General features: G+C 41.8%; 1 protein-coding gene across 1 annotated transcript in view; it reads left to right on the top strand.

Moving 5' to 3' along the window:
* Positions 1 to 27766, top strand: part of SLC6A3 (solute carrier family 6 member 3) — a 711041-nt gene that overhangs the window by 70271 nt on the left and 613004 nt on the right. Inside the window, exon 3 of the mRNA XM_078685725.1 lies at positions 11245 to 11482. Coding sequence (XP_078541851.1) covers positions 11245 to 11482 — 238 coding nt within the window. The remainder of the gene's footprint in view (positions 1 to 11244; positions 11483 to 27766) is intronic.

Here is a 27766-nt window from a genome sequence, read left to right as displayed (position 1 = left end):
GTATTTCGTGTAATGCTTCTGCATATGAACAATAACTCTTCTACATTAAAAGAATTCAATCTTTCTAATCTTACATTTCCAGCTACCATTTCCTCCAATTCTACTCTTAGTTTAAAAATGTCTAATACCTTTGACTGTGATTTTGGCTTTTCTATATCTCGTGTCCATCTTTCTATTTCTTTAGGGGTTACTATGGTAGCACTTCTTGTTCTTGTGAAAGTTTCAATCTGTACTTCTTTTGAGCATCCAGGAGTAATGTTCCTGATTGAATCACCTACTGGTTCTTTTATAGGCAAATCCATCATGGAAATTACTGATTCACACTCACTTGCCTGGTCATCTACTATTATATTTTCTTTTCTGGGCTGTACTATGGGTGTGGTCAGAACGGGAGTTTTAGGACTAGGTTGCTTGTCTCCATATAAGGAAACAACGGGACCTATAGTTACTGGTATCGTTAGGGCTTCAGGACTTGTATTCAGTTGGGTTATTTTCTGAATTAATTCATTACGCTGTTTATTTATTGCTTCCCTTTCTTTCTCTTGTAGTACCTTTTCTGTAGTGATCTCATGTACAATCTGTGGAACCAAAGGTGGTTTTAATAATGGAGCACTATGGTTAACTCTATTTGTTTCATCATGATAAGGTGGCGGATTTTTCATTAATAAATCTTCAAAATAACTGTCTTCTGAATCTCCACTACTAGTCATTAAATGTTTTGTTTTTCTGTACTTTTATTACCTGTAGGTTCTTCTGTGTCAGTCAGTCAGTCAGTCAAATTTACTTTATTCGGTTTATGTGCAAACCATAAAAGCATACTAAAAAAACAAATAATGTCCACAGATATAAAACCATGATTTACATTAATAAAATCAATTAATACTCATGTATTTACATATATAAAAACGATAAAAAAGACAGCTTGTGCAGATTGCATCATAACACAGCAGTAAATTAAAACATACATAGTTTTGACGTTAGCTTATTCTCCTTAGAGTTCCTACGGCTGCGGAGAGAAAATTAGCAATGTTAAAGATTTCCCATACATTTGTCAACATTTGCAAGTGGAGTGAGGCTGGCCTAACTTGCATAAAGCCTTTATTGCCCAAAATTGGGAGAATGAAGCGCTTCCGGATACCAGTAAGATGCTCGCAGAAAAACATAAAATGCATAGTGTCCTACCCAGAGAAGTTGGCACAGGTACAAACCCCTAGGTCTTCAACCCTCTTCCAACCTGGCAGATCACCGAGAAGAAAGTGAAATTGATTCAATCTAAATCTAGTCAATAAAAATCAGTGATTAGGGTTTGTGACAATATCCAAATACGGATCCACAGACAGGGTGGTTTTTCGCAATTGATGAGCCCTTACTGTTACCTTTTCCAGCTACCTCTCCTCTCTGGCCATGGTAGCTATTCGCAGGTATGTTTCCTTAGACCATTTAACATATCCCCTCCGTAATTTTTCCGGTGAGTTGTATAATTCAGGTCTATCCAGCTTATCTGATAAATTCTGAATATATTTAAGCCACGGAATACAATGCCCGTGATCAAGTGCCATACAATGTTTCAGAATTTCATGATTTAGCACTAAATCAGGATTTAGCCAGGTCACTATCCATTTCAACAGAGGTGCCACTGCAATCAAATCTTCAACAAAACCAATTCCACATTCCTGATGGACTATGTAATTGGCTGTTGATTGCGGAACGGATAGGATATTCTTAAGAAACCTATCTTCAACCATCTGGACGGCCTTCACATTTTTAATACCCCATAGGTCAGCCCCGTACATTGCAAGGGATATACACTTAGCTCTATATATTTGAAAAAGGGCCTTCATTGGTCTCGCTCCTAATTTTCTAGCAAAACCTAAGACTGTTGCTCTGGTCAGGACATTTTTTTTCGCTAAAATTTGAGTTCCCCAGGATCCATGATCATCGAATAAGACTCCTAGGTATGGGAACGTCGAGACCCTAGTCAGTATATTCCCCTCACAATGAAGAGTTTTAACCTTTAGAGTTCTCTGTCCAATGGCCATTACATGAGATTTGGAGAAGTTTACGCTCAAATCCAATGATCTCATAAAGGCCGCAAAGGAGTTTAAGAGTAGCTGGAGACCAACCGCCGTTCTGGCTAGAAGAGCGGCGTCGTCCGCATAGAGAAGTGCAGGGATCATGCGTTTCCCTGCGCAAGGAATATCTTTGCAGGAGGCACATAAGGTGGATTCTAAATTATTAATATACAATGTAAAAAGCAGGTGCGCCAAAATGCACCCCTGCCTGATGACATTGGCAATTGGTATTCCTTCAGTGCAGTTGCCCTGCTGATCATACCTCACAGTGGCAGATAGATCCCTATGCAAGTCCGCTAAGAAATGGACGATGTTTCTGTCAACTCCTAGGGTCAGGAGCATGGTCCACAATTTTGACCTGTTCACTCGGTCAAAGGCCGAGGACAGGTCCATAAAGGCCAGAAAAAGTGCTCCCTTCTTCGCAACTGTATATTTCCCTTTCAATAGCTGCAAATTTAGGCACTGATCTATCGTGCCCATCCCTTTTCTGAAGCCATACTGCGCAACAGAAAGTGTACCTGTCTCCTCCAGCCAACCCGTTAGTTGACTTAACACCACACTTCCTAGTACCTTTACCGAGGAATCAATAGGAGATATCGGACGGTAACAGCTCGGGTCCCCTCTATTACCTTTTTTAAATATTGGTACTATAACGGATTTTGCCCACGTAGTTGGCAGGCCCAATTGACAGGCATTGACAAAGACATTATACAATATCTTCGTCCATGTCTTAATGTCTGATTTAAAGAGGTCAGCCGGCACTCCGTCCGGTCCAGGGGCCTTGTTACTCGTCATTTGGGTTATTGCTTCTGATACCTCTAGCTCTGTAAAAGATAAAGTGTACTCTTCGATGTTAAGATCCAAGTTAACATGCTTTTCTTCCCCGTCATAGACCTGCTAAAAGTGACTATGCCAGCCTTGTTCCTGTATACCACAATCGAGCTCGCTATTGCAAGTTTCCTGAAAAAAAGGTCTGTTGACCACTGCCCAGAATTTGGAGCTATTGTTGACTACGTCAATAGATAAAAGCTCATTCCAGGCCTCCTCCCTGATTTCTTTTTTCCGTTTCCATAGGGCCATTTTATATCATTTCCTTAGAGTAGCTATTTCCGCTTTATCCGGGGGGGTGGATTTCAATGCTACCACTAGCTTCCGGTGAGCTAATGAACAATTATGGTCAAACCATTTCTCCCCGGGCCTTTCATGGCCCTTACATGACTTTTTAAGATCTCTATTAATTTGGGTACAAATTTTAGCATAGGCCACAAGGACCTCCTCATCAACTTTACCGTCTGTCAAACAAATGGACATTTCATGACCAACTTTAGCTACCAAATTGTCAAGAAACTCTTGAGGCACCACCCGGCACCATTTCAGTCGTCGAGCTTGGTCTGTGGGCCGTATGTCTAGCATACTGACTGTTCTGTTAGTTTTTTCTTTTTTCTTTAAGTCATCTACCAAGGTCAACATTACGGGATTGTCATCACTATAAGTAGACCAGGAGACGCTGTACCGGCTTACCCTGTTTGCCACTGCAGAGCTAACAAAGATGTAATCAATGGTTGATCCAGGTCCCTTACCTTTAAAAGTAGGTACTTCCCCCCAAATTGTTTTGGGTAAATCAGGTCATTTTCTGCCACCAATTCCTCTAAGTTGGCACCCTGTGGCGAATGCTCGAAATGTATTTTCTCTTGGTCGGCTGGCCCTAAGCTATCCCAAACAAAGCAGTTTTCTTTACAACTATGAACATTAAAATCACCCAGCACAAAAACCGAATAACAATTTGTGGCATTTATACTATACATTTCCAAAAATTCTTGTAGACCGACTAAGTGTTCATTAAAAAAAGCCTATCAAAGGAATTATAAAAATAACGATGTGCCAAATACCAGCGTTCTTGGTTAAAATTTGCACAGCCAAACAATACGGTGTGCCCGTCTCCACTTTAGTGTAGATACCCTCAATTCCTAATGAAATAAGGGTTAATAGCCCTCCCTTAGCCCTCCCCATAGGGGAGGCAACTGCTGGTGTCCAGAAAGCTGTGTAACCGTCCAAGAAGAACGTATTTTTAATATCCCAGGTTTCCTGGAGGCCGATGATATCACACTCAGTGAGACAATCCCTCCATTTTGGATCATTTGCCTTGCTATTTAGCCCAGCGATATTCCAACTAAGAATCCTGGTCCCTACATGGGTGCTCCTCGGCGGGGGACTTAATACAGGGGGCTCCTTATTTGCTACTGTTCCATTAGACATGGTAAACTCAGCTAATGCCGGGGAGTCCAGTCAATCGATCTCCTCAAGATTAGTAAGTGTCTCATATCTGTTTTGTGTTGGAACACTAAATTCATTCAGTCCCCAGTAATGTGCCCTACCAGGTACATCTATCCTGCATCTTTCTGTTTGTGCTGTATTCCGATAAAAGAACCCTAGAGGCAAGATATTAATACCTGTACCCCTTAGGTTCCTGGTCCCTGCCCTCCCGAGGATCAGTAAGCGGAGATCCAAAATTAAGCACTATACAGTCCCCACCACACAATTTCACAGAGTCCCCGATCCAGGCGACTCTGCGTGTCATTTTGAAATCTCTGAAGAGACTGCTACCCAACCCAGTTAAATTATCAAGGTAATGGAGGGCTTTATTTCTAAGAGATGACCAGTGTTCTTCCACACCTTGCTGCAGGGGATGGACGTTCGATAATATAACAGTCAGTGGGGTAGCCTCAGGAGGTAAATTAAACTGGTTTACTCGGTTTGGGGAAGAATTAATTACATGCACCGGGCCACGGGATACACCCTTCTTTAGGTCTTGTTTCCGGCTCATGCTTGCGCAGGCAGTAACCGTGGTGCAATTCTCAGCCATGGGAATTTGGATGTTACTACTTTGTCTCATAATGGCCCCATTTTGTACAGTACTGCGCCCCGCCACTTCTCCCCTTTTGTCTTCCCTATTGTTGTCTGCTAAGCCCGTATGCCGATCCCCTCCCTGGGTGCTCTGTGATGGCAATAAATAATTCTCAATTTTACTCAATCTGCCATCTATCTCCTCAAGCTTTCTAAGTATAGGATTAAGTAGGGACTGTAGTCTCTCTTCTAATTTCACTACAAAATTATTTTCCATATCAGAATGGATCTGCGTAGGAATATGCTGTGAGTTTACACTTGAGGTGGTGTTTTTTCTCGGGGTAGCAGTATTTTGTGGGCGACCCTTTCTACCCTGGGAGCCCCTGGTTTTGGGTACCTTACTAGCTTGGTGTGTAGTCACTGGGATACTGCCTGCCTTCCTTTTCTTTTATGTGATATTGGTACTCACAGCAGTCCCACCATTCCCCACTTGAGCTAATCGTTGCTTTCCACTAAAAAGTTGTGATGTGGGGGGTTGGTTGGGGGAAATATTTTCCGCAACAGGGGATAAGGTATCCAGAACCACAGGCAAGAATACAATAGCTGGATTATGTATCAAGACCTCATGCATATTTGATGCCCTCTTGTTTCTATTGCGTCTTTTACTGGTGCCAACCCCTGCTGAGACAAACACCTGGGTGCCCGCTTAAAGTCTGATGACAGCCTTTTTTGAGTTTTCTCAATCTCCTGTAGCAATTCAGAATCAGCCCTTATAAAAAATGCATCAAGGGTCTGTGCAACGCCTAACCCCCCTCCTCCTTTAATTTGACCCTTATTCATTTCAGCAGTGAGGCCCAAGTAGATATGAAGGAACTGTTACAATAGTTTGCAAAAAGGTCTCACTAAAGAGTCTTACTTGCTGTCCAAGTTCTTTCAATGTTCCTTTTGTCACTTATAGTCCAGATAAAAGGGGGATGGCCCAGCCCAGCCTCCTGCGGCCGGTGACGGGCGCGGACGGGCCCGCCTTTGGCCCGGGCTTTGCCCAGGCAGCGCCCGGGCACGCCCGCGCGCATGAGCTCCTGTATGGTTTTGAGCACTGCTGGCGTGAACTCTCGCGGCCCCTCTCGCGAGACCGCACTGCCTCCTGGGGGATGTAGTGCCCCGGCAGCAGCGGTCCACGGGAGCAGCGAGGTGGCAGAGAGGCAGAAAGGGGCTGTGTAGCAAGGCGTCCCGGTCCCAGAGGCTTCAGGTGAGTGAACGGTGTTGGCGGATAACGAAAAGGTACACCTCCAAGCAAGAGGCGCGTCCCGTGCTGCGTGAGCTCCTGTGTGGTTTTGAGCACTGCTGGCGTGAACTCTCGCGGCCCCTCTCGCGAGACCGCGCTGCCTCCTGGGGGATGTAGTGCCCCGACAGCAGCGGTCCGCGAGAGCAGCGAGGTGGCAGAGAGGCAGAAAGGGGCTGTGTAGCAAGGCGTCCCGGTCCCAGAGGCTTCAGGCAGCTGAACGGTGGTGGCGGATAACGAAAAGGTACACCCCCAGGCAAGAGGCGTGTCCCTTTCTGTGGTCAATACAGAATATAATCCTTCCACTAACATGGACTGCCTTCATTGTTTGATCTACTTATCTCTTGTCTCTTTGGGAAATATGGGGTAAAATGTACTTACATTTCTGTCACACCGAGGTCTATCTTGTTCAAAAGCCTCAGTATCCCACTCTTCTAAAGCTTCATACTGCGTTAATCTTGGTCTAGGGTCTTATTCATTCATGCAAGTTCGTAAATTGTGTAATATTCTACCTTTAAATGTACCATATTCTGGCCAAATGCCAATATACCATCATCTTTCTTGTACTCTATCCAGTTCTCTAGCCATACACAAGTGTGATAACCTCTTTCTATCATCATGTATGACGCGGGCGTGATATATGGTATATGGTCTTCCTCTAATATTCTGTTCTCGTGCAAACCCTAAATGTTTTCTATCTGGGCGATTTCCTATAAATGCTGGATCTAGATGCCACATATAATTACCGCTGTCTATTAACACTGAAATTTCAATTACTGCTTTTTCCAATACCAGCACGTCTCTTATTTTCAGTGACCAATCAACAATTAACTTACAAAATTGCGTTAACCAATGCTTACGCGGCTTTCTGTGACGTGAGTTTCGCTATTTGTACTCACCCCTCCTAAACAATTTTCCCACGATTACACACCAGCTGTTTCAACCAATCCCAGCGTGGCTCAAATGACATTAGTGCAGCACCACAACTGACCCCCTCCTTTGCAAGGTAATACAACAATTAAATTTCTTTTAATTTTAAATGCACGTTTAATTAATTAACGACATAGAAACATGCGCTACTGTGCTTGATTGACTAAATTCAAAGGAAACGAATTTCTCTCACAGCGAGGAAAACCCTTCCGTTTACCCTTCACGCACTACGAGGAAAACCTCTTCCGCTTACTCTTCATGCAAGCAAAAAGAACCTGCTACTCCTTCAGACTTACTCTTTCTAGGTGATCTAAGACCAAAGTTTCACCAGCGAACTCCTTTGCTATCAATTACTCTCACTTTCACTGAAGAAAAAAAATCCCTAACCAGTGCTTTAAGTTCTACCTAACTTTACGCACTTACTTCATCAGGCCAGTAACCTCACTGCAGTGTGGCTTCTATTTACCACCCGCTGTTCAATATCCCCGGGGACTTCCAGACAACATGAAACAATACAAAAACAGGTTTTGGTCAATACATAAAATAAAATAAAATCAATACACAACTAACTTCCTATCCTAACTAAACCCTAACCATCAATCTGCTACCAAAGAAATACTGATGGTGCGATATTACCAGCTCAGTTTACCATACTCACCTGGGCCCATAAACATTCATACATTGAACCAGTAATCCAGCTTAACTTCCTGGCTATAAGAATTTTTATTCACCTTAGGATTTATACCTGTACCCCACGACTTACCAAATCCTTGTCACTTGTGCTCCAAGTCCTAAATCTAAGGATCAAGGAGTTAGAATAATAGGTAGAGAACAACATTTAGAGATATCAATATAGGACTAGCTATGTTGTGTTAGAGGAGACTCAGAAGGTATATCCGTAGGCAAACCCTTAGGTTTGGACATGAAGCCCTCACACACCAACCTAGTTGGTGTCATGCTTCATCATCGGGCCCACCACAGTGACACCGAATGTGTCCCGGGTGTGCTGCGACTCCAGATTACTGAGGAGCAGGTATTCTTACTGAGTGTGCAGTGCTGGTGAGAATGAAGGTGAAAGGTTTAAAAGCTATCCAGGTGGTCCCAGTTCCCGAGGGTAAGAGGTAAATTTAATACCTGGGCCCCTGTTAGCAAGATAAAAAGGCTGTGGACGTTGTGGAGTATATTAGGGGCTCCTACGTCCTTGTGGTCTACATGTTTCAGCCAGGCCTTTTGATTAAAACTGGCTTTCCTCAGGACCAAATGAGTATGTGTGAGTGAAAATAAACTATATTAAGTGAAAGTGTATGGTAAAAAAAGTGTTGCACTCGCTAAGGTGCCGTACGTGTAAGAGGGGGATTCCCTCTGCTTTAACTTGCTACTTGCTGTTAAAGCCTCATGGGTCACTTGGCAGGGAAGGAAAGGAGACCTATCGTCCTGCTCCAGTGTCCCGAGTCACTCGGGACACTGGAGCAGGACGATAGGTCGCAGGAACCGCTGATCGGAAATACCGGTCTCCTTTCCTTCCCTGCCAAGTGACCCATGAGGCTTTAACAGCAAGTAGCAAGTTAAAGCAGAGGGAATCCCCCTCTTACACGTACGGCACCTTAGCGAGTGCAACACTTTTTTTACCATACACTTTCACTTAATATAGTTTATTTTCACTCACACATACTCATTTGGTCCTGAGGAAAGCCAGTTTTAATCAAAAGGCCTGGCTGAAACATGTAGACCACAAGGACGTAGGAGCCCCTAATATACTCCACAACGTCCACAGCCTTTTTATCTTGCTAACAGGGGCCCAGGTATTAAATTTACCTCTTACCCTCGGGAACTGGGACCACCTGGATAGCTTTTAAACCTTTCACCTTCATTCTCACCAGCACTGCACACTCAGTAAGAATACCTGCTCCTCAGTAATCTGGAGTCGCAGCACACCCGGGACACATTCGGTGTCACTGTGGTGGGCCCGATGATGAAGCATGACACCAACTAGGTTGGTGTGTGAGGGCTTCATGTCCAAACCTAAGGGTTTGCCTACGGATATACCTTCTGAGTCTCCTCTAACACAACATAGCTAGTCCTATATTGATATCTCTACATATAACCAGGGGACCCGGACTGGCTTACCTAGTCCTCTCTCTCCCTTTTGATTTGCAGAGAACAACATTTACCTTCATAAATAACCACAGACTCAAGGAAGTTTAAAAACACTTTATCCATGCATTATTTTGTGAGTCAGGTGGCACAGTAGGGAAACTACAGACTTTGCAAGTAAGAAAACAGTTATTAAAACACATTTTGCAGGACTTTAAGAAAATGCCTTTAGACATTGGCACCTGGGAAGGGTGAAAAAGGGAAACGGTACAAGGACATACCACACAGATTATATTTACCTAGAATGGTGCGAAGACCAACCCTGGCCACGGGCTGGGACAAGAAAAGGCTTCAGACTAATCAGGTGCCAACAGAACAGGACAGGTGCAAGACAGGACAGTAACCTCTGCTAAGTGCAACACCAGCGTCACACCCCTCTCTGCGGCTACACTCGGACCCCGACTGGGTAGATCGATTCTTCTACCTTGGTAAAACTCCCGATTCTTCTGTCAGAGTGCTCAACCAGCCCTCTGCTCTCAATTCTCCGTCTGCATATGTTGGGTCAGTGACAGGTCTGTGACAAGTCGGACAATCTAACTGACTAAGCCTACCTTAGTTATACCATTTCAGAGTGTGTACCACCCCCTTAATGTTGCAAATTCTATGTGTTGCCTTTATTTGATTGGTCAGAAAGATGAGGAGAGGTCGTCACACCATACCAGTATGAGATAATTTCCATTCGATATAGATGATCAATATTCCCACCCATAATTTACTTTCCCACGATTTTATTCTACCCAGAAATATTAATTTCAATTCATATACAATGTATTCAAAATCATTCAGTTTCTTCCTCTCCTGGGGTCACATGGTCAGGTTCCCAGGAACATTGCGGGTAAGTCAGGACTTTGGCTGCTTGTCAATGCCAGCGGCTTCAAGGTTTTCTGTGTTCAACTGCGCAGACGCAGCCTTTCAAAATGGAGTTTGCAACACACTTCAGGCCCAAATACGAGCTATTAACACCATCAGTGCTGCAGCAATTCCCCCTCTGTGCTGCTTCTGATTTATTCTCATTGTTCATGACGAGCTCAGCTCGTCATGAGCAAACGAGCAGTGTACTGCATGACGAGCTGAGCTCGTCATGAGCATCGAAGGGGTTAATGAAGTCAAAGAGAGACACATTAGAATACAAAAATAAATGAATGCACTGTATACCACTTATTTCTACTCTAACCCCGTTACTTTATTTTAACTATAGCATTATTAGTTAAGCAGAACATACAAGTTTTAGTTCGAGCAGGAGCATGTGCATTAGTATGTGAAGCATGAAGCAGCCATCTTGGCACTTAAGCACAGCTGCAAAGAGTTCTCACCAAAAGCAAAGATACGTCACACTACGCAGATATAGCAGACGCATGCGCAGAAAGATTCCCTCGTTTTCGGCGGACATATTAGAACACTCGGGTTACTGTTAGTAAAAGCACATCGGAAAGCTTCCCCTAGATACTAGAAATGGCGTGTAGTGCGGTGTTTAGTAGTCACAAAACATGTTAGGTAACAAGCTACATGTTATTTTCGAGAGGATTGAATACGAGCAAGTTTCTGTACTTATGAAACCTTGCTCCATCAGTACTTGCTGTCTGTAAATCTGGTAAGCTATCTGGCAAGGTTTAAATAAGGCCTTAAGATAGTTTCCCTGACAAAACAGAGGTGATGGTTATGTACAACAACAAATTAGATTGCGAGAGATTACGGGGAGGAGGAGCGTTCCTAAGAACATGGACTCAAAGTTACTTTTCAAAACCTAACCTAAAATCCAACTTTTTATCAGAGACCATGTACCAGTCATCATTCCTTTTTGACCAATTTAACTACACTCATTCATTCTGTCTCTTCATGCGCAGACAGACTTGAATGCAAGGAAAAAGAGTGACTTCTTTCAAGTGAAAACTCAGCAGCCGATGTCACCTATGCCAAATAATAAGACTGGTTCCAGTCACTCTCTCTTTTCATCTCTTCTAGGTGTGGGCTTTACTGTTATACTCATCTCCCTCTACGTTGGATTCTTCTATAATGTCATCATCGCCTGGGCCCTCCACTACCTCTTCTCTTCATTCACCACAGACCTACCCTGGATTCATTGCAACAACTCCTGGAACAGTCTGAACTGCTCAGAAACGTGGTATTCTAATTGGAGCAGTCTCGACGCGGAAGCCATTGACTACACGTACAAGACTACCCCTGCAGCTGAATACTTTGAGTGAGTAAGCAGCTAGAGGCCTATTCTTAGCTCTGCAGCACAGTGGTAACAGGCCAGTGTTGACAAAGTGATCTATTTTAGAAACCGAGCAGCAGACGGTCGTGGCGGCCATCTTAAACAGCTGCCTCCGATTTTGTTACTGAGGCTAGTTTACACTATTCTGCTTTATGTCTTAAAACTGTGTTGAACTTTGAGAATTATGTTTTGTTAATATGTTCTACATTTCTCCTTTTTATGCAGATACACGTTTTTGTTTTAGTATGAGTAGCATATTTTATGCATCCAGTTCACCAGCAAACTGCATGAAATGTCTTTTAGTATTAATCACAAGTACAAAGCCCACGAAATAGAACTTGAGTGGAAAGGCAACTTTATTAAAAGTCAAAAAGCATAGATTAACTGCAAATCGTCATCCCATCTTTCAGAGGTAGAATACATTCGTATTGTTTCTGCACATTTTTAGATAAAATCTGTTGAATCAGAGTTGCAGCTTTATTTTCCTGGACACCAAGTGTATCACAATGATGGAAGCTTATATGTGTTGTGTCGAAAGGATGCTACACACAACTTTTACTTCATTGTTTTCAATACCATTATGGGCAAATTTGAAAACAAGTTTTAAAACAATGGAAATAAGCATTGGTACACATGCTCACACAATTATTTTTTTATTAATGTGTTTATTGTAAGCCCATGCCACAGAAATAAAATAAAGTAAATATACTGTTACCTCAACATGCTGGCCAGTGTAGGGTTGTGTGAAATCCACTAAATTTCTTTTTGTGTGATTAAGTGAAATGTACGTGAGAGGCAAAATCTGGCATTTTATTTTATTTGATATAAAATAAATCCATTTTGTGCTTAGAAAAAAAGTGTTACATTGCAAATAGTATGAACAACAGTCATTTGTGTTCAGTTTGTTTGTGTTGTTCCATATTAGGATTTGTCCTCAAACAACAACCTAATTGCGTAACATGGCGTTATGGTATAATTCTGCGCAATTCATATATGCGTAATGAGACATGCAAGAAATTCTGCAAGAAAAGGTTGGCGTATTAAAGATTTTGCACAGGCCTAGTTGCCATATACTTGCAAGAAAGATTTTTCAATAAAATATTACCATTGCCTTTTATTGCAGTAGAATAGTACTGGTGCTTCCTAGTAAGCAGGACTTTGACTGACACAGAAACACTTTTAGTTTTAATACACATCACAGGAAAATATGATTCATATTGATGGACATAAAGGGTACTGGAGTATGTTGTTCAGAGAACCATAGTAACCATATCTGTGCTAACAGATATTACAAACCCTATGGTATTCCCAAAGATAGAGCTCCATTTGGAGGATCTATTATGACTAATAAAAAGTATGGTAGAATGCGCCACTGTGGCATGGCAAGGGGAATATGCCATCATAGGAGATGTTTCTCACAGATTCCACCAGGTTTTGTCATGAACAAGGGAGTCATTTTGGTGGATAAATTTAAACCAATGTTTGGTGGGCAACCTTACTTCAGGCGGCTGGGGTTAGTATGGCGGAAGCTGAGCCTCCAAAACGTCAGCCGGTTGATGGCCAGCCTGCCTAACTTTGACTGTAAGTTGTCAGTATCACCTACATTGGAAATTAACGGAAGAGTAGACTTTTGCAAGATTGATGATTGTGGCTGCGAGTTCATTGCATATAAAAGAAGGTATTCTACTGAAAGATAAGTCATGCAGTAAAAAGAAACACAGGAGTTAGAATGACGACAAATGATTCTGCAATTTGTGAAGAATTTCTGTAATTCTGATTTTTTTCAAATAATCTCAATTTACTGTAATCTACCAAACTAGTAAAAAAAATGAATCTGTTTTAAAAACATTAGAGGAGTAGACATTTTCAAATCTAGATATTTAGTTGGTGCAGCAGTAAAAGTTGTTCTGACCAAAAAAACACAGGAAAAGCCAAATGCAAAGCTTAATTTATGTAAATATGCATTTTATCTGTCCTTTTTTTAACTGTTGTTAGTACTCATTCAGCTAGAGTGCTTTAACCAAAATGTTGCCAGCGAGTGCTTTCAAACTCAAATAAAATATTTACAATCGTTACACATTATTGTAGTCAATTATCAAGGGCAGGAACCTCTTTCTGGATTGTTCAAACAACTGACAAATATCCTCAGTGAATGAGGAACGGAAATAATATTCTTCATAAAGTCTGTGTGACATAAATTAAAGGTTATATATGCATTGATCCAAAATGATAAAGTCTGATTTAGAAAAGAGAGCCTTGACCATAATAGAATACAACTCTAGATAATATATAAACGTCCCTACCTAGAAAATCTCTACATATGTGACTCAGTCGCAATACACAAAAGGCATTCAATACAGTTCACTGTAATTGTCTGTTTAACTGTTGTTACAAGAATACATTAGGGGAGAAAAGGTATAAAGTTCTTCATGTGCAATACACCACATTTAAAGGATGCATTTGTGCCATTTGCTTAATTTGTGGGACCATAGAAATTAGCACCTCAACAATGCACAGTTGACCTTGCATCTCTGGTATGGGGATATGTCCATGTTATCTCCCCTGTTAACTCAGTGCCTTTCAATAATGGAAATTAACTTTGGTACTTGAAATTTTGCTTTGCTATGTATTTATAAAAATAGGGATTCCTTTGGATTTTCTTGTTCACGTCCAAATATTTACTTAATATAAATATGTTATCCAAATTCTCTGTTATAAATCAATAAAATCAGTTTCAAAGATCTTATTATCTTTGATGTGTGTCGCGATATCAAACTTCCTTCATCACAGGAAATTACTAGTTGAAATCTCTTGTTGCCCATTTCAAAGACAGCACAATGAAGGCATACGTGGGATTAGCATTCAACTTGTGCATTTAAACCTTCTCTGTAGGGCAACGCTGTGATCCGCTGGACACACTTACCTTTGTATGCTGGTCCTCCACAGAGACACTTCACTCTGAACCTCTCAAACACACCCGACTTCAAGAGTAGAGAGGCTGGTAGGATTCAGAGAAAATGGGTGCTGTCTTGAAAGAGGCTTCCTCCAATGGGTGCACTACGCCACACTGATAAGTGAAAAGAGTGAAGACAAGAAGTAATACATGTCCCACAAAGCCACAGAATTCTCACAAGACTTGGAGATGTTGGCAGTCATTTTGAAAAATTAGTATTCGTGTATAAGTTCGTCATGGTCCATAGCATTCTTTCTAGGCAATTGTGATACACAGTAGATGCAGCCAGAATTTGTTCTCAGATCTTCAGAAACTCCTGGCTCTGTTATTGCTGCAAGTTGATCAAAGCCTGAACTCAATTCAGAAATGTACTCTAGCACAGCAATTGTGTTTCAGGATGTTGACTTTGCCCTTGAGCAGTAGTTTCAGGAGTCATCCATTAAGGGTTATGAGCGCTTATTCTTGTGCTTGTTTGTTTGTAGAACAGGAGCCAAAAGAATCCTCATCTTGCACAGAATTGGGAAATCTTTCTTAGAGACATATGATATTAAGACTAATTTTATATTGTATTTTTTTCATTATTTTATAACGTTTTCAGCAATATCACAGTGAATTCGATTCCATTGAAAAACAGACCGTAAGTCTAATATAACAAGCCACCAGACAAACAGCAAATATGAAAAAAATGCCACATGATTCAAACCTCCTATCACTCGTCAGGCCACAACCAATCACACTGGCCTAACCTCTGATTCTGAATATGAGTCTACTCTAATCCCCCATACCAACATCAGGAGTGTGATCATCTCGCACGGTATCCTATCCCCCTTCCGCATCCCTCACCCTTGTCTGTCTCAGCCATCCCAGTGAATATGGGCCGCCCCACCACATTCACCTACTCAATCTTCCCCTGTGTACCAGTGTGAGGGGCCCCGTGTTGTTATCTTTTGTAAGCAAGGCATAATAGCTCAGAGCAGTGGTTCCCAAACTGTGGTCCGTAGACCACAAGTGGTCAGTGACACATTCCCAGGGGGTCCGCAGGCAGCAGTTTTAAAAGCACAGCAAAGTTCCTTGTATAATCAGCAGTTGTCTGGCAACAATAAAAGTACCAAGATAACTCCAGTGATGAATGTACCTGCTGGAAAGAGGTGGGAGTTTTGTCCAGTGGCAGCTTTGACTCATCTAAGGGAGTGGCAGATGGTTAATATGCATGATGCAAAGAAATTGTACCATGCATTTAAAAAACAAAAAACTGTAAGTATTTTATGTGTGTAGCACAGTGTGTTACTGCTTTTATTACAGAGATTATTTGTCACTGTGTAGTTCATAAATTACAATCGTAATCTAGCACAGTGAGCTATAAACTGCCATCAAAGAGCTGCATACAAACTGCATGGTACAAGTTATTAAGTTATTTATTTTTCCCAGTCTTTCATTATCCTGATGCTGCTAAAAAAGGTTTGTTTGGTTAGAAATACATTTGTATTATTAAAGTCAATACTAACCACTGTGTTATGGTCTGAATCCTGACTGTGTGCTTCGCCAGACCAAGCATTCTTAAAAAATGCCTCCCAGAATGGATAACATGTAAATCCTACATCTTGCAATCCCCTTTGTCTTATGTAACATTTGCTATGTAACGATTTACACAGATATGATCCATTATCTTTGTATGTGTGTGATGTAAAGTGTTCTGACACCCTACACTGGTATGAGAGGTGCTCTAAAACAAATGAAATACATGTGACAGAGGGTCTATGGAGAGATGAGTGGCGCTGTTGGAGGGTGATAGTGAGGGAATCAATGAAGAGCCCCAACAACCATTGTTGTATCCTGGTTTGCAGGAAGGTCAGCATTAACTATGCTTTAAAAGCTAATACAATTCAACATAAAACGACAAATGTGTTGTAGAATGCACCATTTCCCCCAAACTTTTCTTGGGGGAGAGCCCCCCCGAAGCCCACTTTGTAGTGGTCAGGCTCACTCGCTGCACTTGGTATGCATCGCACTTGGGCTGGTCTGGCAACATTTCTAGGGCTGCTTTGGGTTTTCAGTCTGGCCCTGGCAGGAGCAGGAGCCAAGTATCGTGAAATAAAACAAGCATTGAAAATATAGTCACAGAGATGTAGCACCAACCTTTTTGATTTTTGCTAATATTTTCAATATAAAGTAATACAATCTTTAGTAATTTGTGTATTTTTTTGGTGTGCACTCGTTTGTGTATTTTTTAGGATTTCCTATTCATCTTTATTCAATTTTGATGAACTTGCTTCTTGCGTCTTGCTAGCCTTCCAGATTGGATCCAATCTGGAAGGCTAGCAAGACGGACATTTGCTCCTGGCACTCCTTATCCTCAGCTTGTGTTCCAGACTAATAACTAAGTAAGGACACACACCACAATAGAGTGAGAGGAGTAACAAGATAAAGGTTTTTTATTTAAGTTCATCAAAATTGAATAAAGATGAATAGGAAATCGGAAGTAGCCCTGTACTAAGATATCAAAAAACCATTAAGCATATCAGAATTGATTGATGATGCAAGTAAGAAATCTGTAACCTAATGAGATTGCTTGATAAAGACAAACTCATCATTAAGTACTGACCAGTATCTGTCAATTGAGCTTATTGAAGAGATTATTCGTTCACTATTAAAGTCAATTGAGAAAGGCTGATATCCTACGAATTCAGATTATTTTAATCTTAAAATCATTGTCCTGAAGAAAGTGACGATCCTTTCTAACACCGAAATGCCGCGTCAACAGTTTTTTTCAGATAAATATTGATGATCAATTGTTTTTAATGGATTATGGGTAAAATATTTTGATGTGTAAGACATAATTTGCTGACCAATAAAACAGACAAATAGAACATTCCTTTGAACTTGTAATGTTTTTAACAATGTTTTTGATCATGTGGCATCTCGTACAAACTAATATGTAAATTTGGCAACCTGGCAAGATTAGACCTTGTAAAAGTTTGATCGTAAAAAATTCGTGGTCATCCAGTTTCGGCTGGATAGACAATAGGGTTTGAAGATACTGATCTTCTCCCTCTATAATAAAAGGAAAAGGGAAGTTTGTTTTTAGTGTGAAGTTCTCCTGGTTCATTCATTTTAGTAATGCATTCCTTGGTTCCTACTGCTTCTTCAGTTAGCAGTCCAAACTCCATCAACCTTATCAATTGTTTCCATCTACACTGAAATTTCGTTAGTTTAAAGAGAAGATTCATCACCTTCTCTCTCTAAGGTGTGGAAATTGAGAGGCAAATATTATAATCCCAGGGGTGTTTCTCTGACATTGCACTTCCTATTCAGAATTCAGAAATCAAAGCACATTAAAGGTAGAGGCACTAGAGGCATTTGATTTCCTGGTGTAGGTCTAAAAGGTTTGTAGCATCTTCCTGTAAAAGAGGTAAGATGGCAAAATTCCTAAAGAATTGTTTTCTTGTGGGGCTCAAAGTATCTACTTTGCATAGTCAATGGACAGCAATCTGAGCCATTAGAGGGTTCTCTATTTCAGAATGTGATTGTTTGGCAGCTCGATTACTTAAGAGCTTCCAGTTATGAAGGCCTATTGTTCACACTCCTATGCCTTCCTGGATTTTGCCTTTGGTGCTTAGTATTCTACAGGACAAAGAATCAAAGAAGGGTCTTGACTCCTAGCTCAGGAAGGCTGAGTCCAACCAATATCATCAAACAAAACAAAAGCCAATGCTGGAACTCCCTGTTCACAACCAATATTATTCAACAATAGCTGCTTTGAATTAAACAAAAACAACCTGCTTTTAATTTAGCACCATGCGGGATTTATTCTCTTTAGTAGAATTTTTCTTTTTTTAGCACACTATTTTTTGTGCATGGAAATACACAATACAAAATACAAAGAAATTTTTATATACAATATATACATACAGATTCATAACTCAAAAACAACATTTTACAGATTTCATACACACTTGGCCATACAATCATACACAAACCACTCATACAACTGGAAGTGAGAAAAAACAATGAGTCCACGTATCGGTGACGTATTTGATGGAAAACAATTCTTTTCGTGATTTCTAATTCTTAAAGTCTGTTTTAGTCACAGTTTTACCAAAGTCACTCATGTGACAACATTAAAGAAAGGGCTGTTCTAAAACACCAGTGGTAAACAGATACGGGACAAGACTGGTCGACGCGTTTCAAACCCCTGCGTCTTGGTGGGGTTCTCCTCAGGACCGGATGGGTTCTGAAAAATAGAAATGGCTAGCTTAGGATTGCTTACTCAAAAGTGAAAAGGGACGTACTCCAGTGAACCAAAGCGGCTCCCTACCTTTGGCCGAAAGTCAATAATCGCAAACAGTGGTGGGCGGGTTCCCAAAGTCGAGTCTAATTTGTATTTCCCACAAAGGAGTGATCACAGGGACTGTGTGAGGAAAAACACAAACGACATTCAGTATTTAGTCATACATCCCGGCCCACTCATTCTGGTGATCTAGGCAGAGAGGGGGGGCGTCCTACTTACCCGCTAGTTCACAGCTTTTGACTCGCTGTTCTCTCCTCGTTTGCTCGGGAGCGGCCGCTCCTTTGCTGCAATAAGAAGGAAAAATGTGTCAATAATCTGCGTCTCAGGCGCAGTGGCGGTGTGGATCAGTCCAGCGAGGTAACACACCGATTTAGGAAAAAGGCGTCCGTCCTTCTCCTCGGTTCAAACGAATGATTCCCTCGAGTTGGGAACTGACAAAAGTACTTCCTCGTTATGGATGCCAACCCGGTGGTCTTGGGACTTTTAGTTCTATATCTATTGCGGTCAAGTCACAGTGTGAATGTAAACAGTGGACCGGATTGTGGACTGGACTTGGCGAACCCATTAACTAGGGCGGCTCAGACGTTAGGCTTATAAATTTCTGATATTTCGTTTAATCCCCGTATCGCGGTGTTAAACTTCATTATAAGCATTGCTTCGTGTTGTGATAATTTGGCATCCAGGTCGCCGCCCCTAGGACCTTTTTCAATTTTGGATAACACTGTCCATCGCAAATCAGTTTTCTCGTGTTTACATTTTGTCCAATGGTTAACTAGTGGGGCATTCTCCACTCCTCTGCGGATACGCGATTTATGTTGCGTTATCCTGTTCCTGATTTCTTGTGTAGTCTTCCCAATATAGACTAGAGGGCACGGGCAGATGATAGCATACACGACATTTTTGGATTTACAATTCGTGAAAGTGTCGTGCTTCCAATGGATATTCTCAAATGTGAACACAGAGTCCTCAATGGTTTCATTACAACAGGTGCACGTTCCACACTTATGATGTCCTTTGGGTGGTGGTAATCCAAAAAGACTTTGTAATGTTGGTGCCTTCACAATTGGTAATGCCGCCCTTACAATATGGTTAGCCACGCTCTTGTCCTTTTTATATGCAAAAAGTGGCGGTGCTAAGAAATCCTCATGCAGGTTTTTTAGTAAGTGCCAATTGGACATTATGAGTTTCCTATGTAGGTTTGCAGCTGGACTGAAGGTGGTGACACACACCATCCTTCTGACATCTGGTTTGATTTTTTTCTCCAGTAAACTTTACTGGAGACCACCTTCAAAAAAGTCTTTTTGGATTACCACCACCCAAAGGACATCATAAGTGTGGAACGTGCACCTGTTGTAATGAAACCATTGAGGACTCTGTGTTCACATTTGAGAATATCCATTGGAAGCACGACACTTTCACGAATTGTAAATCCAAAAATGTCGTGTATGCTATCATCTGCCCGTGCCCTCTAGTCTATATTGGGAAGACTACACAAGAAATCAGGAACAGGATAACGCAACATAAATCGCGTATCCGCAGAGGAGTGGAGAATGCCCCACTAGTTAACCATTGGACAAAATGTAAACACGAGAAAACTGATTTGCGATGGACAGTGTTATCCAAAATTGAAAAAGGTCCTAGGGGCGGCGACCTGGATGCCAAATTATCACAACGCGAAGCAATGCTTATAATGAAGTTTAACACCGCGATACGGGGATTAAACGAAATATCAGAAATTTATAAGCCTAACGTCTGAGCCGCCCTAGTTAATGGGTTCGCCAAGTCCAGTCCACAATCCGGTCCACTGTTTACATTCACACTTTGACTTGACCGCAATGGATATAGAACTAAAAGTCCCAAGACCACCGGGTTGGCATCCATAACGAGGAAGTACTTTTGTCAGTTCCCAACTCGAGGGAATCATTCGTTTGAACCGAGGAGAAGGACGGACGCCTTTTTCCTAAATCGGTGTGTTACCTCGCTGGACTGATCCACACCGCCACTGCGCCTGAGACGCAGATTATTGACACATTTTTCCTTCTTATTGCAGCAAAGGAGCGGCCGCTCCCGAGCAAACGAGGAGAGAACAGCGAGTCAAAAGCTGTGAACTAGCGGGTAAGTAGGACGCCCCCCCTCTCTGCCTAGATCACCAGAATGAGTGGGCCGGGATGTATGACTAAATACTGAATGTCGTTTGTGTTTTTCCTCACACAGTCCCTGTGATCACTCCTTTGTGGGAAATACAAATTAGACTCGACTTTGGGAACCCGCCCACCACTGTTTGCGATTATTGACTTTTGGCCAAAGGTAGGGAGCCGCTTTGGTTCACTGGAGTACGTCCCTTTTCACTTTTGAGTAAGCAATCCTAAGCTAGCCATTTCTATTTTTCAGAACCCATCCGGTCCTGAGGAGAACCCCACCAAGACGCAGGGGTTTGAAACGCGTCGACCAGTCTTGTCCCGTATCTGTTTACCACTGGTGTTTTAGAACAGCCCTTTCTTTAATGTTGTCACATGAGTGACTTTGGTAAAACTGTGACTAAAACAGACTTTAAGAATTAGAAATCACGAAAAGAATTGTTTTCCATCAAATACGTCACCGATACGTGGACTCATTGTTTTTTCTCACTTCCAGTTGTATGAGTGGTTTGTGTATGATTGTATGGCCAAGTGTGTATGAAATCTGTAAAATGTTGTTTTTGAGTTATAAATCTGTATGTATATATTGTATATAAAAATTTCTTTGTATTTTGTATTGTGTATTTCCATGCACAAAAAATAGTGTGCTAAAAAAAGAAAAATTCTACTAAAGAGAATAAATCCCGCATGGTGCTAAATTAAAAGCAGGTTGTTTTTGTTTAATTCAAAGCAGCTATTGTTGAATAATATTGGTTGTGAACAGGGAGTTCCAGCATTGGCTTTTGTTTTGTTTGATGATAGTATTCTACAGGAGGCACCCTTAATTTGTCTCTATACCATTTCCTTAAAGTTCTTGACACTTAAGGTTTTGTTCCTGATGGAGTTCTCTTCAGATCATAAATTAGAGAACATTGGGGCACTCCTTTCTCATAAACCTTTTTATGAGGTTTTTCAAAGAAAAGGTTGTATTGAGACCTGATCTGATTTTTTACCCACGGTTCAATCATCATTTCAACTCTCTCAGTATCTGATTCTTCCTGTCATTTTCCCCTCTCCTTTTTCTGATCACGAAATCCTGCGGCACTGTTTAGATCTTCATCGGACTCTCTCTATTTCTATTCAAAGAACTTCTTTCAGTCTCTTTGCTTGCCACCTTTGGTATGGCCAAAAAGACTCATCATTTATGCACCGTGACCTTGAGTAGATGGGTTATAGTGATTATTTCTTTAGGTTATGAAAAAGCTGGGGTTCCTTTAGTGTTTGTGATTCAGTATTGTTCCACTAAAGGAATCTCCCGCCTCTTGGGCAGCATTTAAAGGAAGCTCCCATAAGGATATTTATGCAGCAGCAACTTGTACCTCAACCCATACCTCAATTTCTCATTATACATTATAAATGAAGCAAGTCATTTCTTCTTCATTGGTACAGCAGTATTATCAGCATTACATTAATGAGTATGTAGTTTCACTTGTAATTTAATAAATCTTCACAAAGTGTTGCAAGATCGTATGGTATGTTTTTATTGACAATTTATACTTAGCTTGGGTATACACTCATTACGTTAGGGGTGGGACAAGGAAGACAGATGATGATGGTAATGCACCGATTACTTGCTGGTAATCTTCATTACTCCGAGTCAGAGTATTCGTCATCACAAGTCTAGTCCCCCCCTCTCCACTGTGGAGTTAAAAACGATGTAACATTTGCATTTGTATAAGAAAGTAAAAACTGCTTCTTAATAGATGCTTAGTATAAACCGGCTGTGTGCAAGAAAGGCTCCTCCTTTATCAGTCACAGTACAGGACACAGCATAGTAGCCATATTGGGAAGAGAAATTATGATCTTTTGTTATAAAGGTGAAGCCTGTACAAATGGAGGCAGGAGGCTCATTATGTGAGGACCATTATGAGAAAGACTATGGCTCATAGTATTGAAGATTACTGGTACATAATTGGAGCATTTACACTCGCCAGTGCATGAGCTTTTCTCACACTCACCTTGTGTTTTATTCTAATTGATTCCCTTCTTTGTTCCCAACAGTGATGGGCACAATTGTTTCATTTATTGTTTAAATTGTGCATGTGTGCAGTTACCTCATGATTGGTTCTTTGTTATCAGTGTTCCATTGATTGTGAACATTCAGAGATTTTGATAGTTGATGCTTGTGCAACAGTGACATTTTGACTTACAGCTCCAAAACGGCAGACATGGCTTGACCAAATGAAGAAAAAGCAATGATGACCAAAAAAACACATGACATTCAAATGTGCCCACATTTCGTTCAGTGCTTTTGAAGTTATACATGGAAAAGCATTCCTATGGCAAAATGATTTTTTTCATTTTGATCAATTGACACCAAATGTGACATGCTTAACGGCTGACTTATGAACACCATTCCCCCAAGTTTGATGCAAGTGGGTGGAAGGGAGATATTAAGGGTGCAAATGTGGAATTTATTTGATATAAAATTAACTACACAGGCACCTCTGCAACACATAGCATATATATATAGATTTTGTTTTTACCTACTAGCATTTGCCAGTAGGTAGTTATAGTTAGGACCTTGTTTCCATTAAAAAGTGTTTTTTCTTTTGCCAATATCTTTGGCACCGTTTGACGAATCTTCGTGAAATTTTCCAAACTAATGACCAGCTCAGGTCAGGTCTTATTTTGAAAGTTTAGGGGTGATTCGCCAAACTGGGGCCGAGAAAAAAGTGGGGGTTCCTAAATGCATTTTCTCCATGTTAATTTCCATAGTAAACTTTAGACAAAGCTACAGCCCGAACTGCTAAACGGAATTACACCAAATTTGGCAAAAAGGTAGGTCTTGGTTCAAAAAGTGACCTTTTTGTTTAAATGGTGTAAATTCTTTCAGTAGGTCCTTAAAGGAAATTAAAAAAATAAAAATATCGATATCTGAGCAACGAGGAGGATTTGTGAAACCTCCCGAACACGAGCTTCATTCTGATTGGCTGCCAACACTCCAAATCAGGAAGTGTTGGCAGCCATCTTGTGACTCAGGTGTAGTCTTCCTCATTTCCATAGAAGCTAAACTATAAACTCAATGAGACACAAAAAAAGAAGGACCCAATGAGGAGCACTTCTGGACCTAATCAGAGGTATGAGCAGGGCCACTGGAATTATGTGACTGTTTGGCTGCACCAATTTTCACATAATTAAACATTTTCCGCATTTGCCAAATATTCCATCATATGCTGCCTAATCTGCAGATTTGAAAAAAAAAAGCCTTGTTTCTAGCTCAAACGGCTCAAATGTTCTCAAAAATGCAGCTTCAAGTGTTACAGTGTGGTGGAAGGCCCTTTGCATAGCTGAAACGGTCATGTGTTACTTATTACTAAATGTGGGTCTTAAATTGGTACTAATGGTGCACAAACCTCTCTTCTTTCTGTGCCTCTCTTGCCCCCTTCTGAATTTATCTTGCATCTTTCTGCACCTTTCTTCCTCTTTCTGCACCTTACTGTCTTCTTTCTGCACTTCACTTGCCTCTTTCTGAACTTCTCTTGCCCCTTTCTGCATCTCATTTGCCTCACCCAGCACCTCTGTTGTTTTTTTCTGCAGATCTCTTGCCTCTTTCTGCGCCTCTCTTGCCTTGTTCTGTACCTCTCTTGCCTCTTTCTGTACCTCACTTGCCTCTTTCTGCACCTCTCTTGCCTCTTTCTGTTCTTCTCTTGCCTCTGTGCATTTCTCTTGCCGGTTTCTGCACTTACCTTGCCTCTTTCTGTACCTCTCTTGCCTCTTTCTGCTTCTCCCTTGCCTCTTTCTGCACCTCATTTTCTTCCTTTTACACCTCTCTTGCCTCTTTCTGCACCCAAGTGCTTCTTTCTGCACTTCTCTTGGCTCGTTCTACACTTATCTTGCCTCCTGCTGCACCTCACTTGACACTTTCTGCTCTTCTTTTGCCTCTTTCTGAAACTCACTCTCTTCTTTCTGCACCTCTCCTGCCTCTTTCTGTACTTTACTTGTTTCTTTCTGCATCCATCTTGCCTCTTTCTGAACCTCACTCTCTTCTTTCTGCACCTCTCCTGCCTCTTTCTGTACGTTACTTGCTTCTTTCTGCATCCATCTTGCCTCTTTCTGAACCTCTATTGCCTCTTCCTGCAATGCTGATGCTTCCTTCTACACTTCGCTTGCCTCTTTCTGCATCCTTCTTGTCTCTTACAGCACCTCTGTTGCTTCTTTCTGTACTTCTCTTCCTTCTTTCTGCATCCCTCTTGCTTCTTCCTGTACCCCTCTGGCCTCTTTGTGCACCTCTCCTACCTTTTTCGGCACCCCTCTAGCCTCTTTCTGCTCCTCTGGTGGTTCTTTCTGCACTGCCACTGCTCTTGCTTCTTTCTGCAACTCTTTTGTAAATTTCTGCATCCCTCTTGCCTTTTTCTGTACCTGTCTTTCCTCTTTCTGTACATCGCTTGCCTGTCTGCACCCATGTTCCCTCTTTCTGCACCCCTTTTGCCTGTTTGTGCAACTCTCTTGCCTCTTTCTGCAGTCTCTTGCCTCCTTCTGAACCTCAATTGCCTCTTTCTGCACTTCTATTGCCTCTTTCTGCACCTCTCTTGCCCCTTTCTGCTCCCCTGTTGTCTCTTACTGCACTCGTCTTTCCTCTTTCTGCACCTCTCTTGCTTCTTTGTGTACTTCTTTTGCTTTTTTCTGCACCCCCTCTTGCTTCTTTCTGCACCTCTCTTGCTGCTCCTCTCTTGCCTCTTTGTGCATTTCTCCAGGCGGTTTCTGCACTTCCCTTTCTTCTTTCTGTACCTCTCTTGCCTCTTTCTGCTTCTCCCTTGCTACATTCTGCACCTCACTCTCTTCCTTCTGCACCTCTCTTGCATCTTTCTGCACTTTTCTTGCCTCTTTCTGCACTTTCCGAGCCTCTTTCTGTACCTCTCTTGCCTCTTTGTGCATTTCTCTTGCTGGTTTCTGCACTTCCCTTGCCTCTTTCTGTACCTCTCTTGCCTCTTTCTGCCTCTCGTTTGCTTCTTTCTGCACCTCACTCTCTTCCTTCTACACCTCTCTTACATCTTTCTCTACTTCTCTTGCCTCTTTCTGCAACTTCTCTGTCAAGCTGAGAGGCGGTGGTGACAAAGCTACGAGCCAGTAGAGCTCAATGCCTACAAAGCCCTTCTCTCCACATACAAATTAGCTATTTTAGCTAGGAAAGCAGAGTATTATGAAGGAAAGATTATCCTGGCAGAGAATAAACAGAAAGACACTTTCACCCTTTTGAAGGAATTGAGTAAAAAAAACGAGAAGAAATCCACAATCGCATCTGTGATGTTTTTCAGGAGTTTTTCCTCCAGAAAGTTAAGGACATCATCTCGGAAATTGCTAGAACCCCTACTGACCCCAGTTCCCTCCACCAGACCAATTTCCGTCCCTGCCTCAGCATTCAGCTATCTAATTTCCCTAAAATGGATTCAGCCACCTTAGTATCAATAGCAAATCATACCAAATCAGGCTCTCGAATAGATCCTTGTCCTCCGAGGATTTTCCAAATGGCACTGCCAGAGCTGGAGAAACAGGTCTTGGGACTTCTAAATAATTCGCTGGATTTGGGCTATTTAGCGATAAATCTTAAAGAAGCCAGGGTCACCCCCCTGTTGAAAAAACCTGATGCGGATATCCTGACGTTAAAGAACTATGGACCCATCTCTCAGCTCCCCTTTATAGCTAAAATATTGGACCAGCACGTATTAAAGATACTTTCGAGGTATCTGGAGGACCATCAGCTACTCCAAGCTAGACAGGCGGGCTTTAAAGCTCATCATAGCACAGAGCTAGTGGTGTTATCCATTCTGTATGAGCTCAGAGTTAGGGCTGATAATAAACAGCCGACTGCCCTGATTATATTAGATCTGTCAGCATCATTCGATGCGGTCAGCCATAACATACTGCTGAACCGTCTCACCAACCTGGGCATTAGCGGGCAAGCATACCAAAGGCTAGAGTAATTTCTGTCTGACCATACTCAGAGAGTTCAGCTGGGTGAGCAGATATTGGATCTGGGCTCTTTGGACTGTGGAGTACCCCAGGGCTCTGCAATATCTTCACTCCTTTTTAATATCTATTTGCAACCCCTTGTGGAGGAATCGGACTCATATGGACTGTCAGGTTTTTAATTACGCCGATGATACTCAACTTCTTATCCGGCTTAATAACTCTTGCCAGGCCCAGGAGTCGGCTAAACCGAAGTGCTTGTCATTCCAACAAGCAATAGCCCATGGTGTGATCTCTTCTGGCCTCCGGAACTAGGTGTAGCTCCGGTACTAGTCCCTGTCATAAAAAGCCTGGGGCTGAAAATTGACTCTGAACTATCTATGTCTTGTCAGGTTATCACTGTAGTAGGACTCTGCACTGGTTTACTCAGGCAGCTACAAAAACTCGCTCTTCTCCTCTCAACATCTTCACTACAGTCAGTTGTCTCCACCACCGTCATCTCCAGGCTGGATTACGGGAATGCCCTCTACATTGGCCTCCCTCAGAAGCTTATCAGGAGATTTCAGGTGGTACAGAACGATGCGGCTAGGCTTATCTTTAGACTCCCTAGAAAGACACGAGCTACCCCTCTGTTACATAAACTATATTGGCTTCCCATTAAACAGAGAGCGCAGTTCAAGGGTCTATGTATCGCCCATAAGGCAATCTATGGTCAGGCACCCAAGTATATTAAAGATCGATTGGAGAAATATGTTCCTGGCCGGGCTCTGCGATCATCTGAGGCCTGTAGGTTAGCACCCCCCAGGTACATCTCTAAATTCAAAGGGGGTAGGGCATTCTCCTATTCCCTTCCGCAGATCTGGAACGATCTGCCGGAATATCTGCGTAAGAAACCGGCTCTGCTCACCTTTAGGAAGCTGTTAAAAACTTTTTTATTTAGG

The sequence above is a fragment of the Lissotriton helveticus genome, chromosome 4_1, assembly GCF_964261635.1.
Source record: "Lissotriton helveticus chromosome 4_1, aLisHel1.1, whole genome shotgun sequence".
NCBI classification, from domain to species: domain Eukaryota; kingdom Metazoa; phylum Chordata; class Amphibia; order Caudata; family Salamandridae; genus Lissotriton; species Lissotriton helveticus.
The sequence above is the reverse complement of the archived record's forward strand: the minus strand, read 5'-3'. Positions and strand labels throughout refer to the sequence as shown.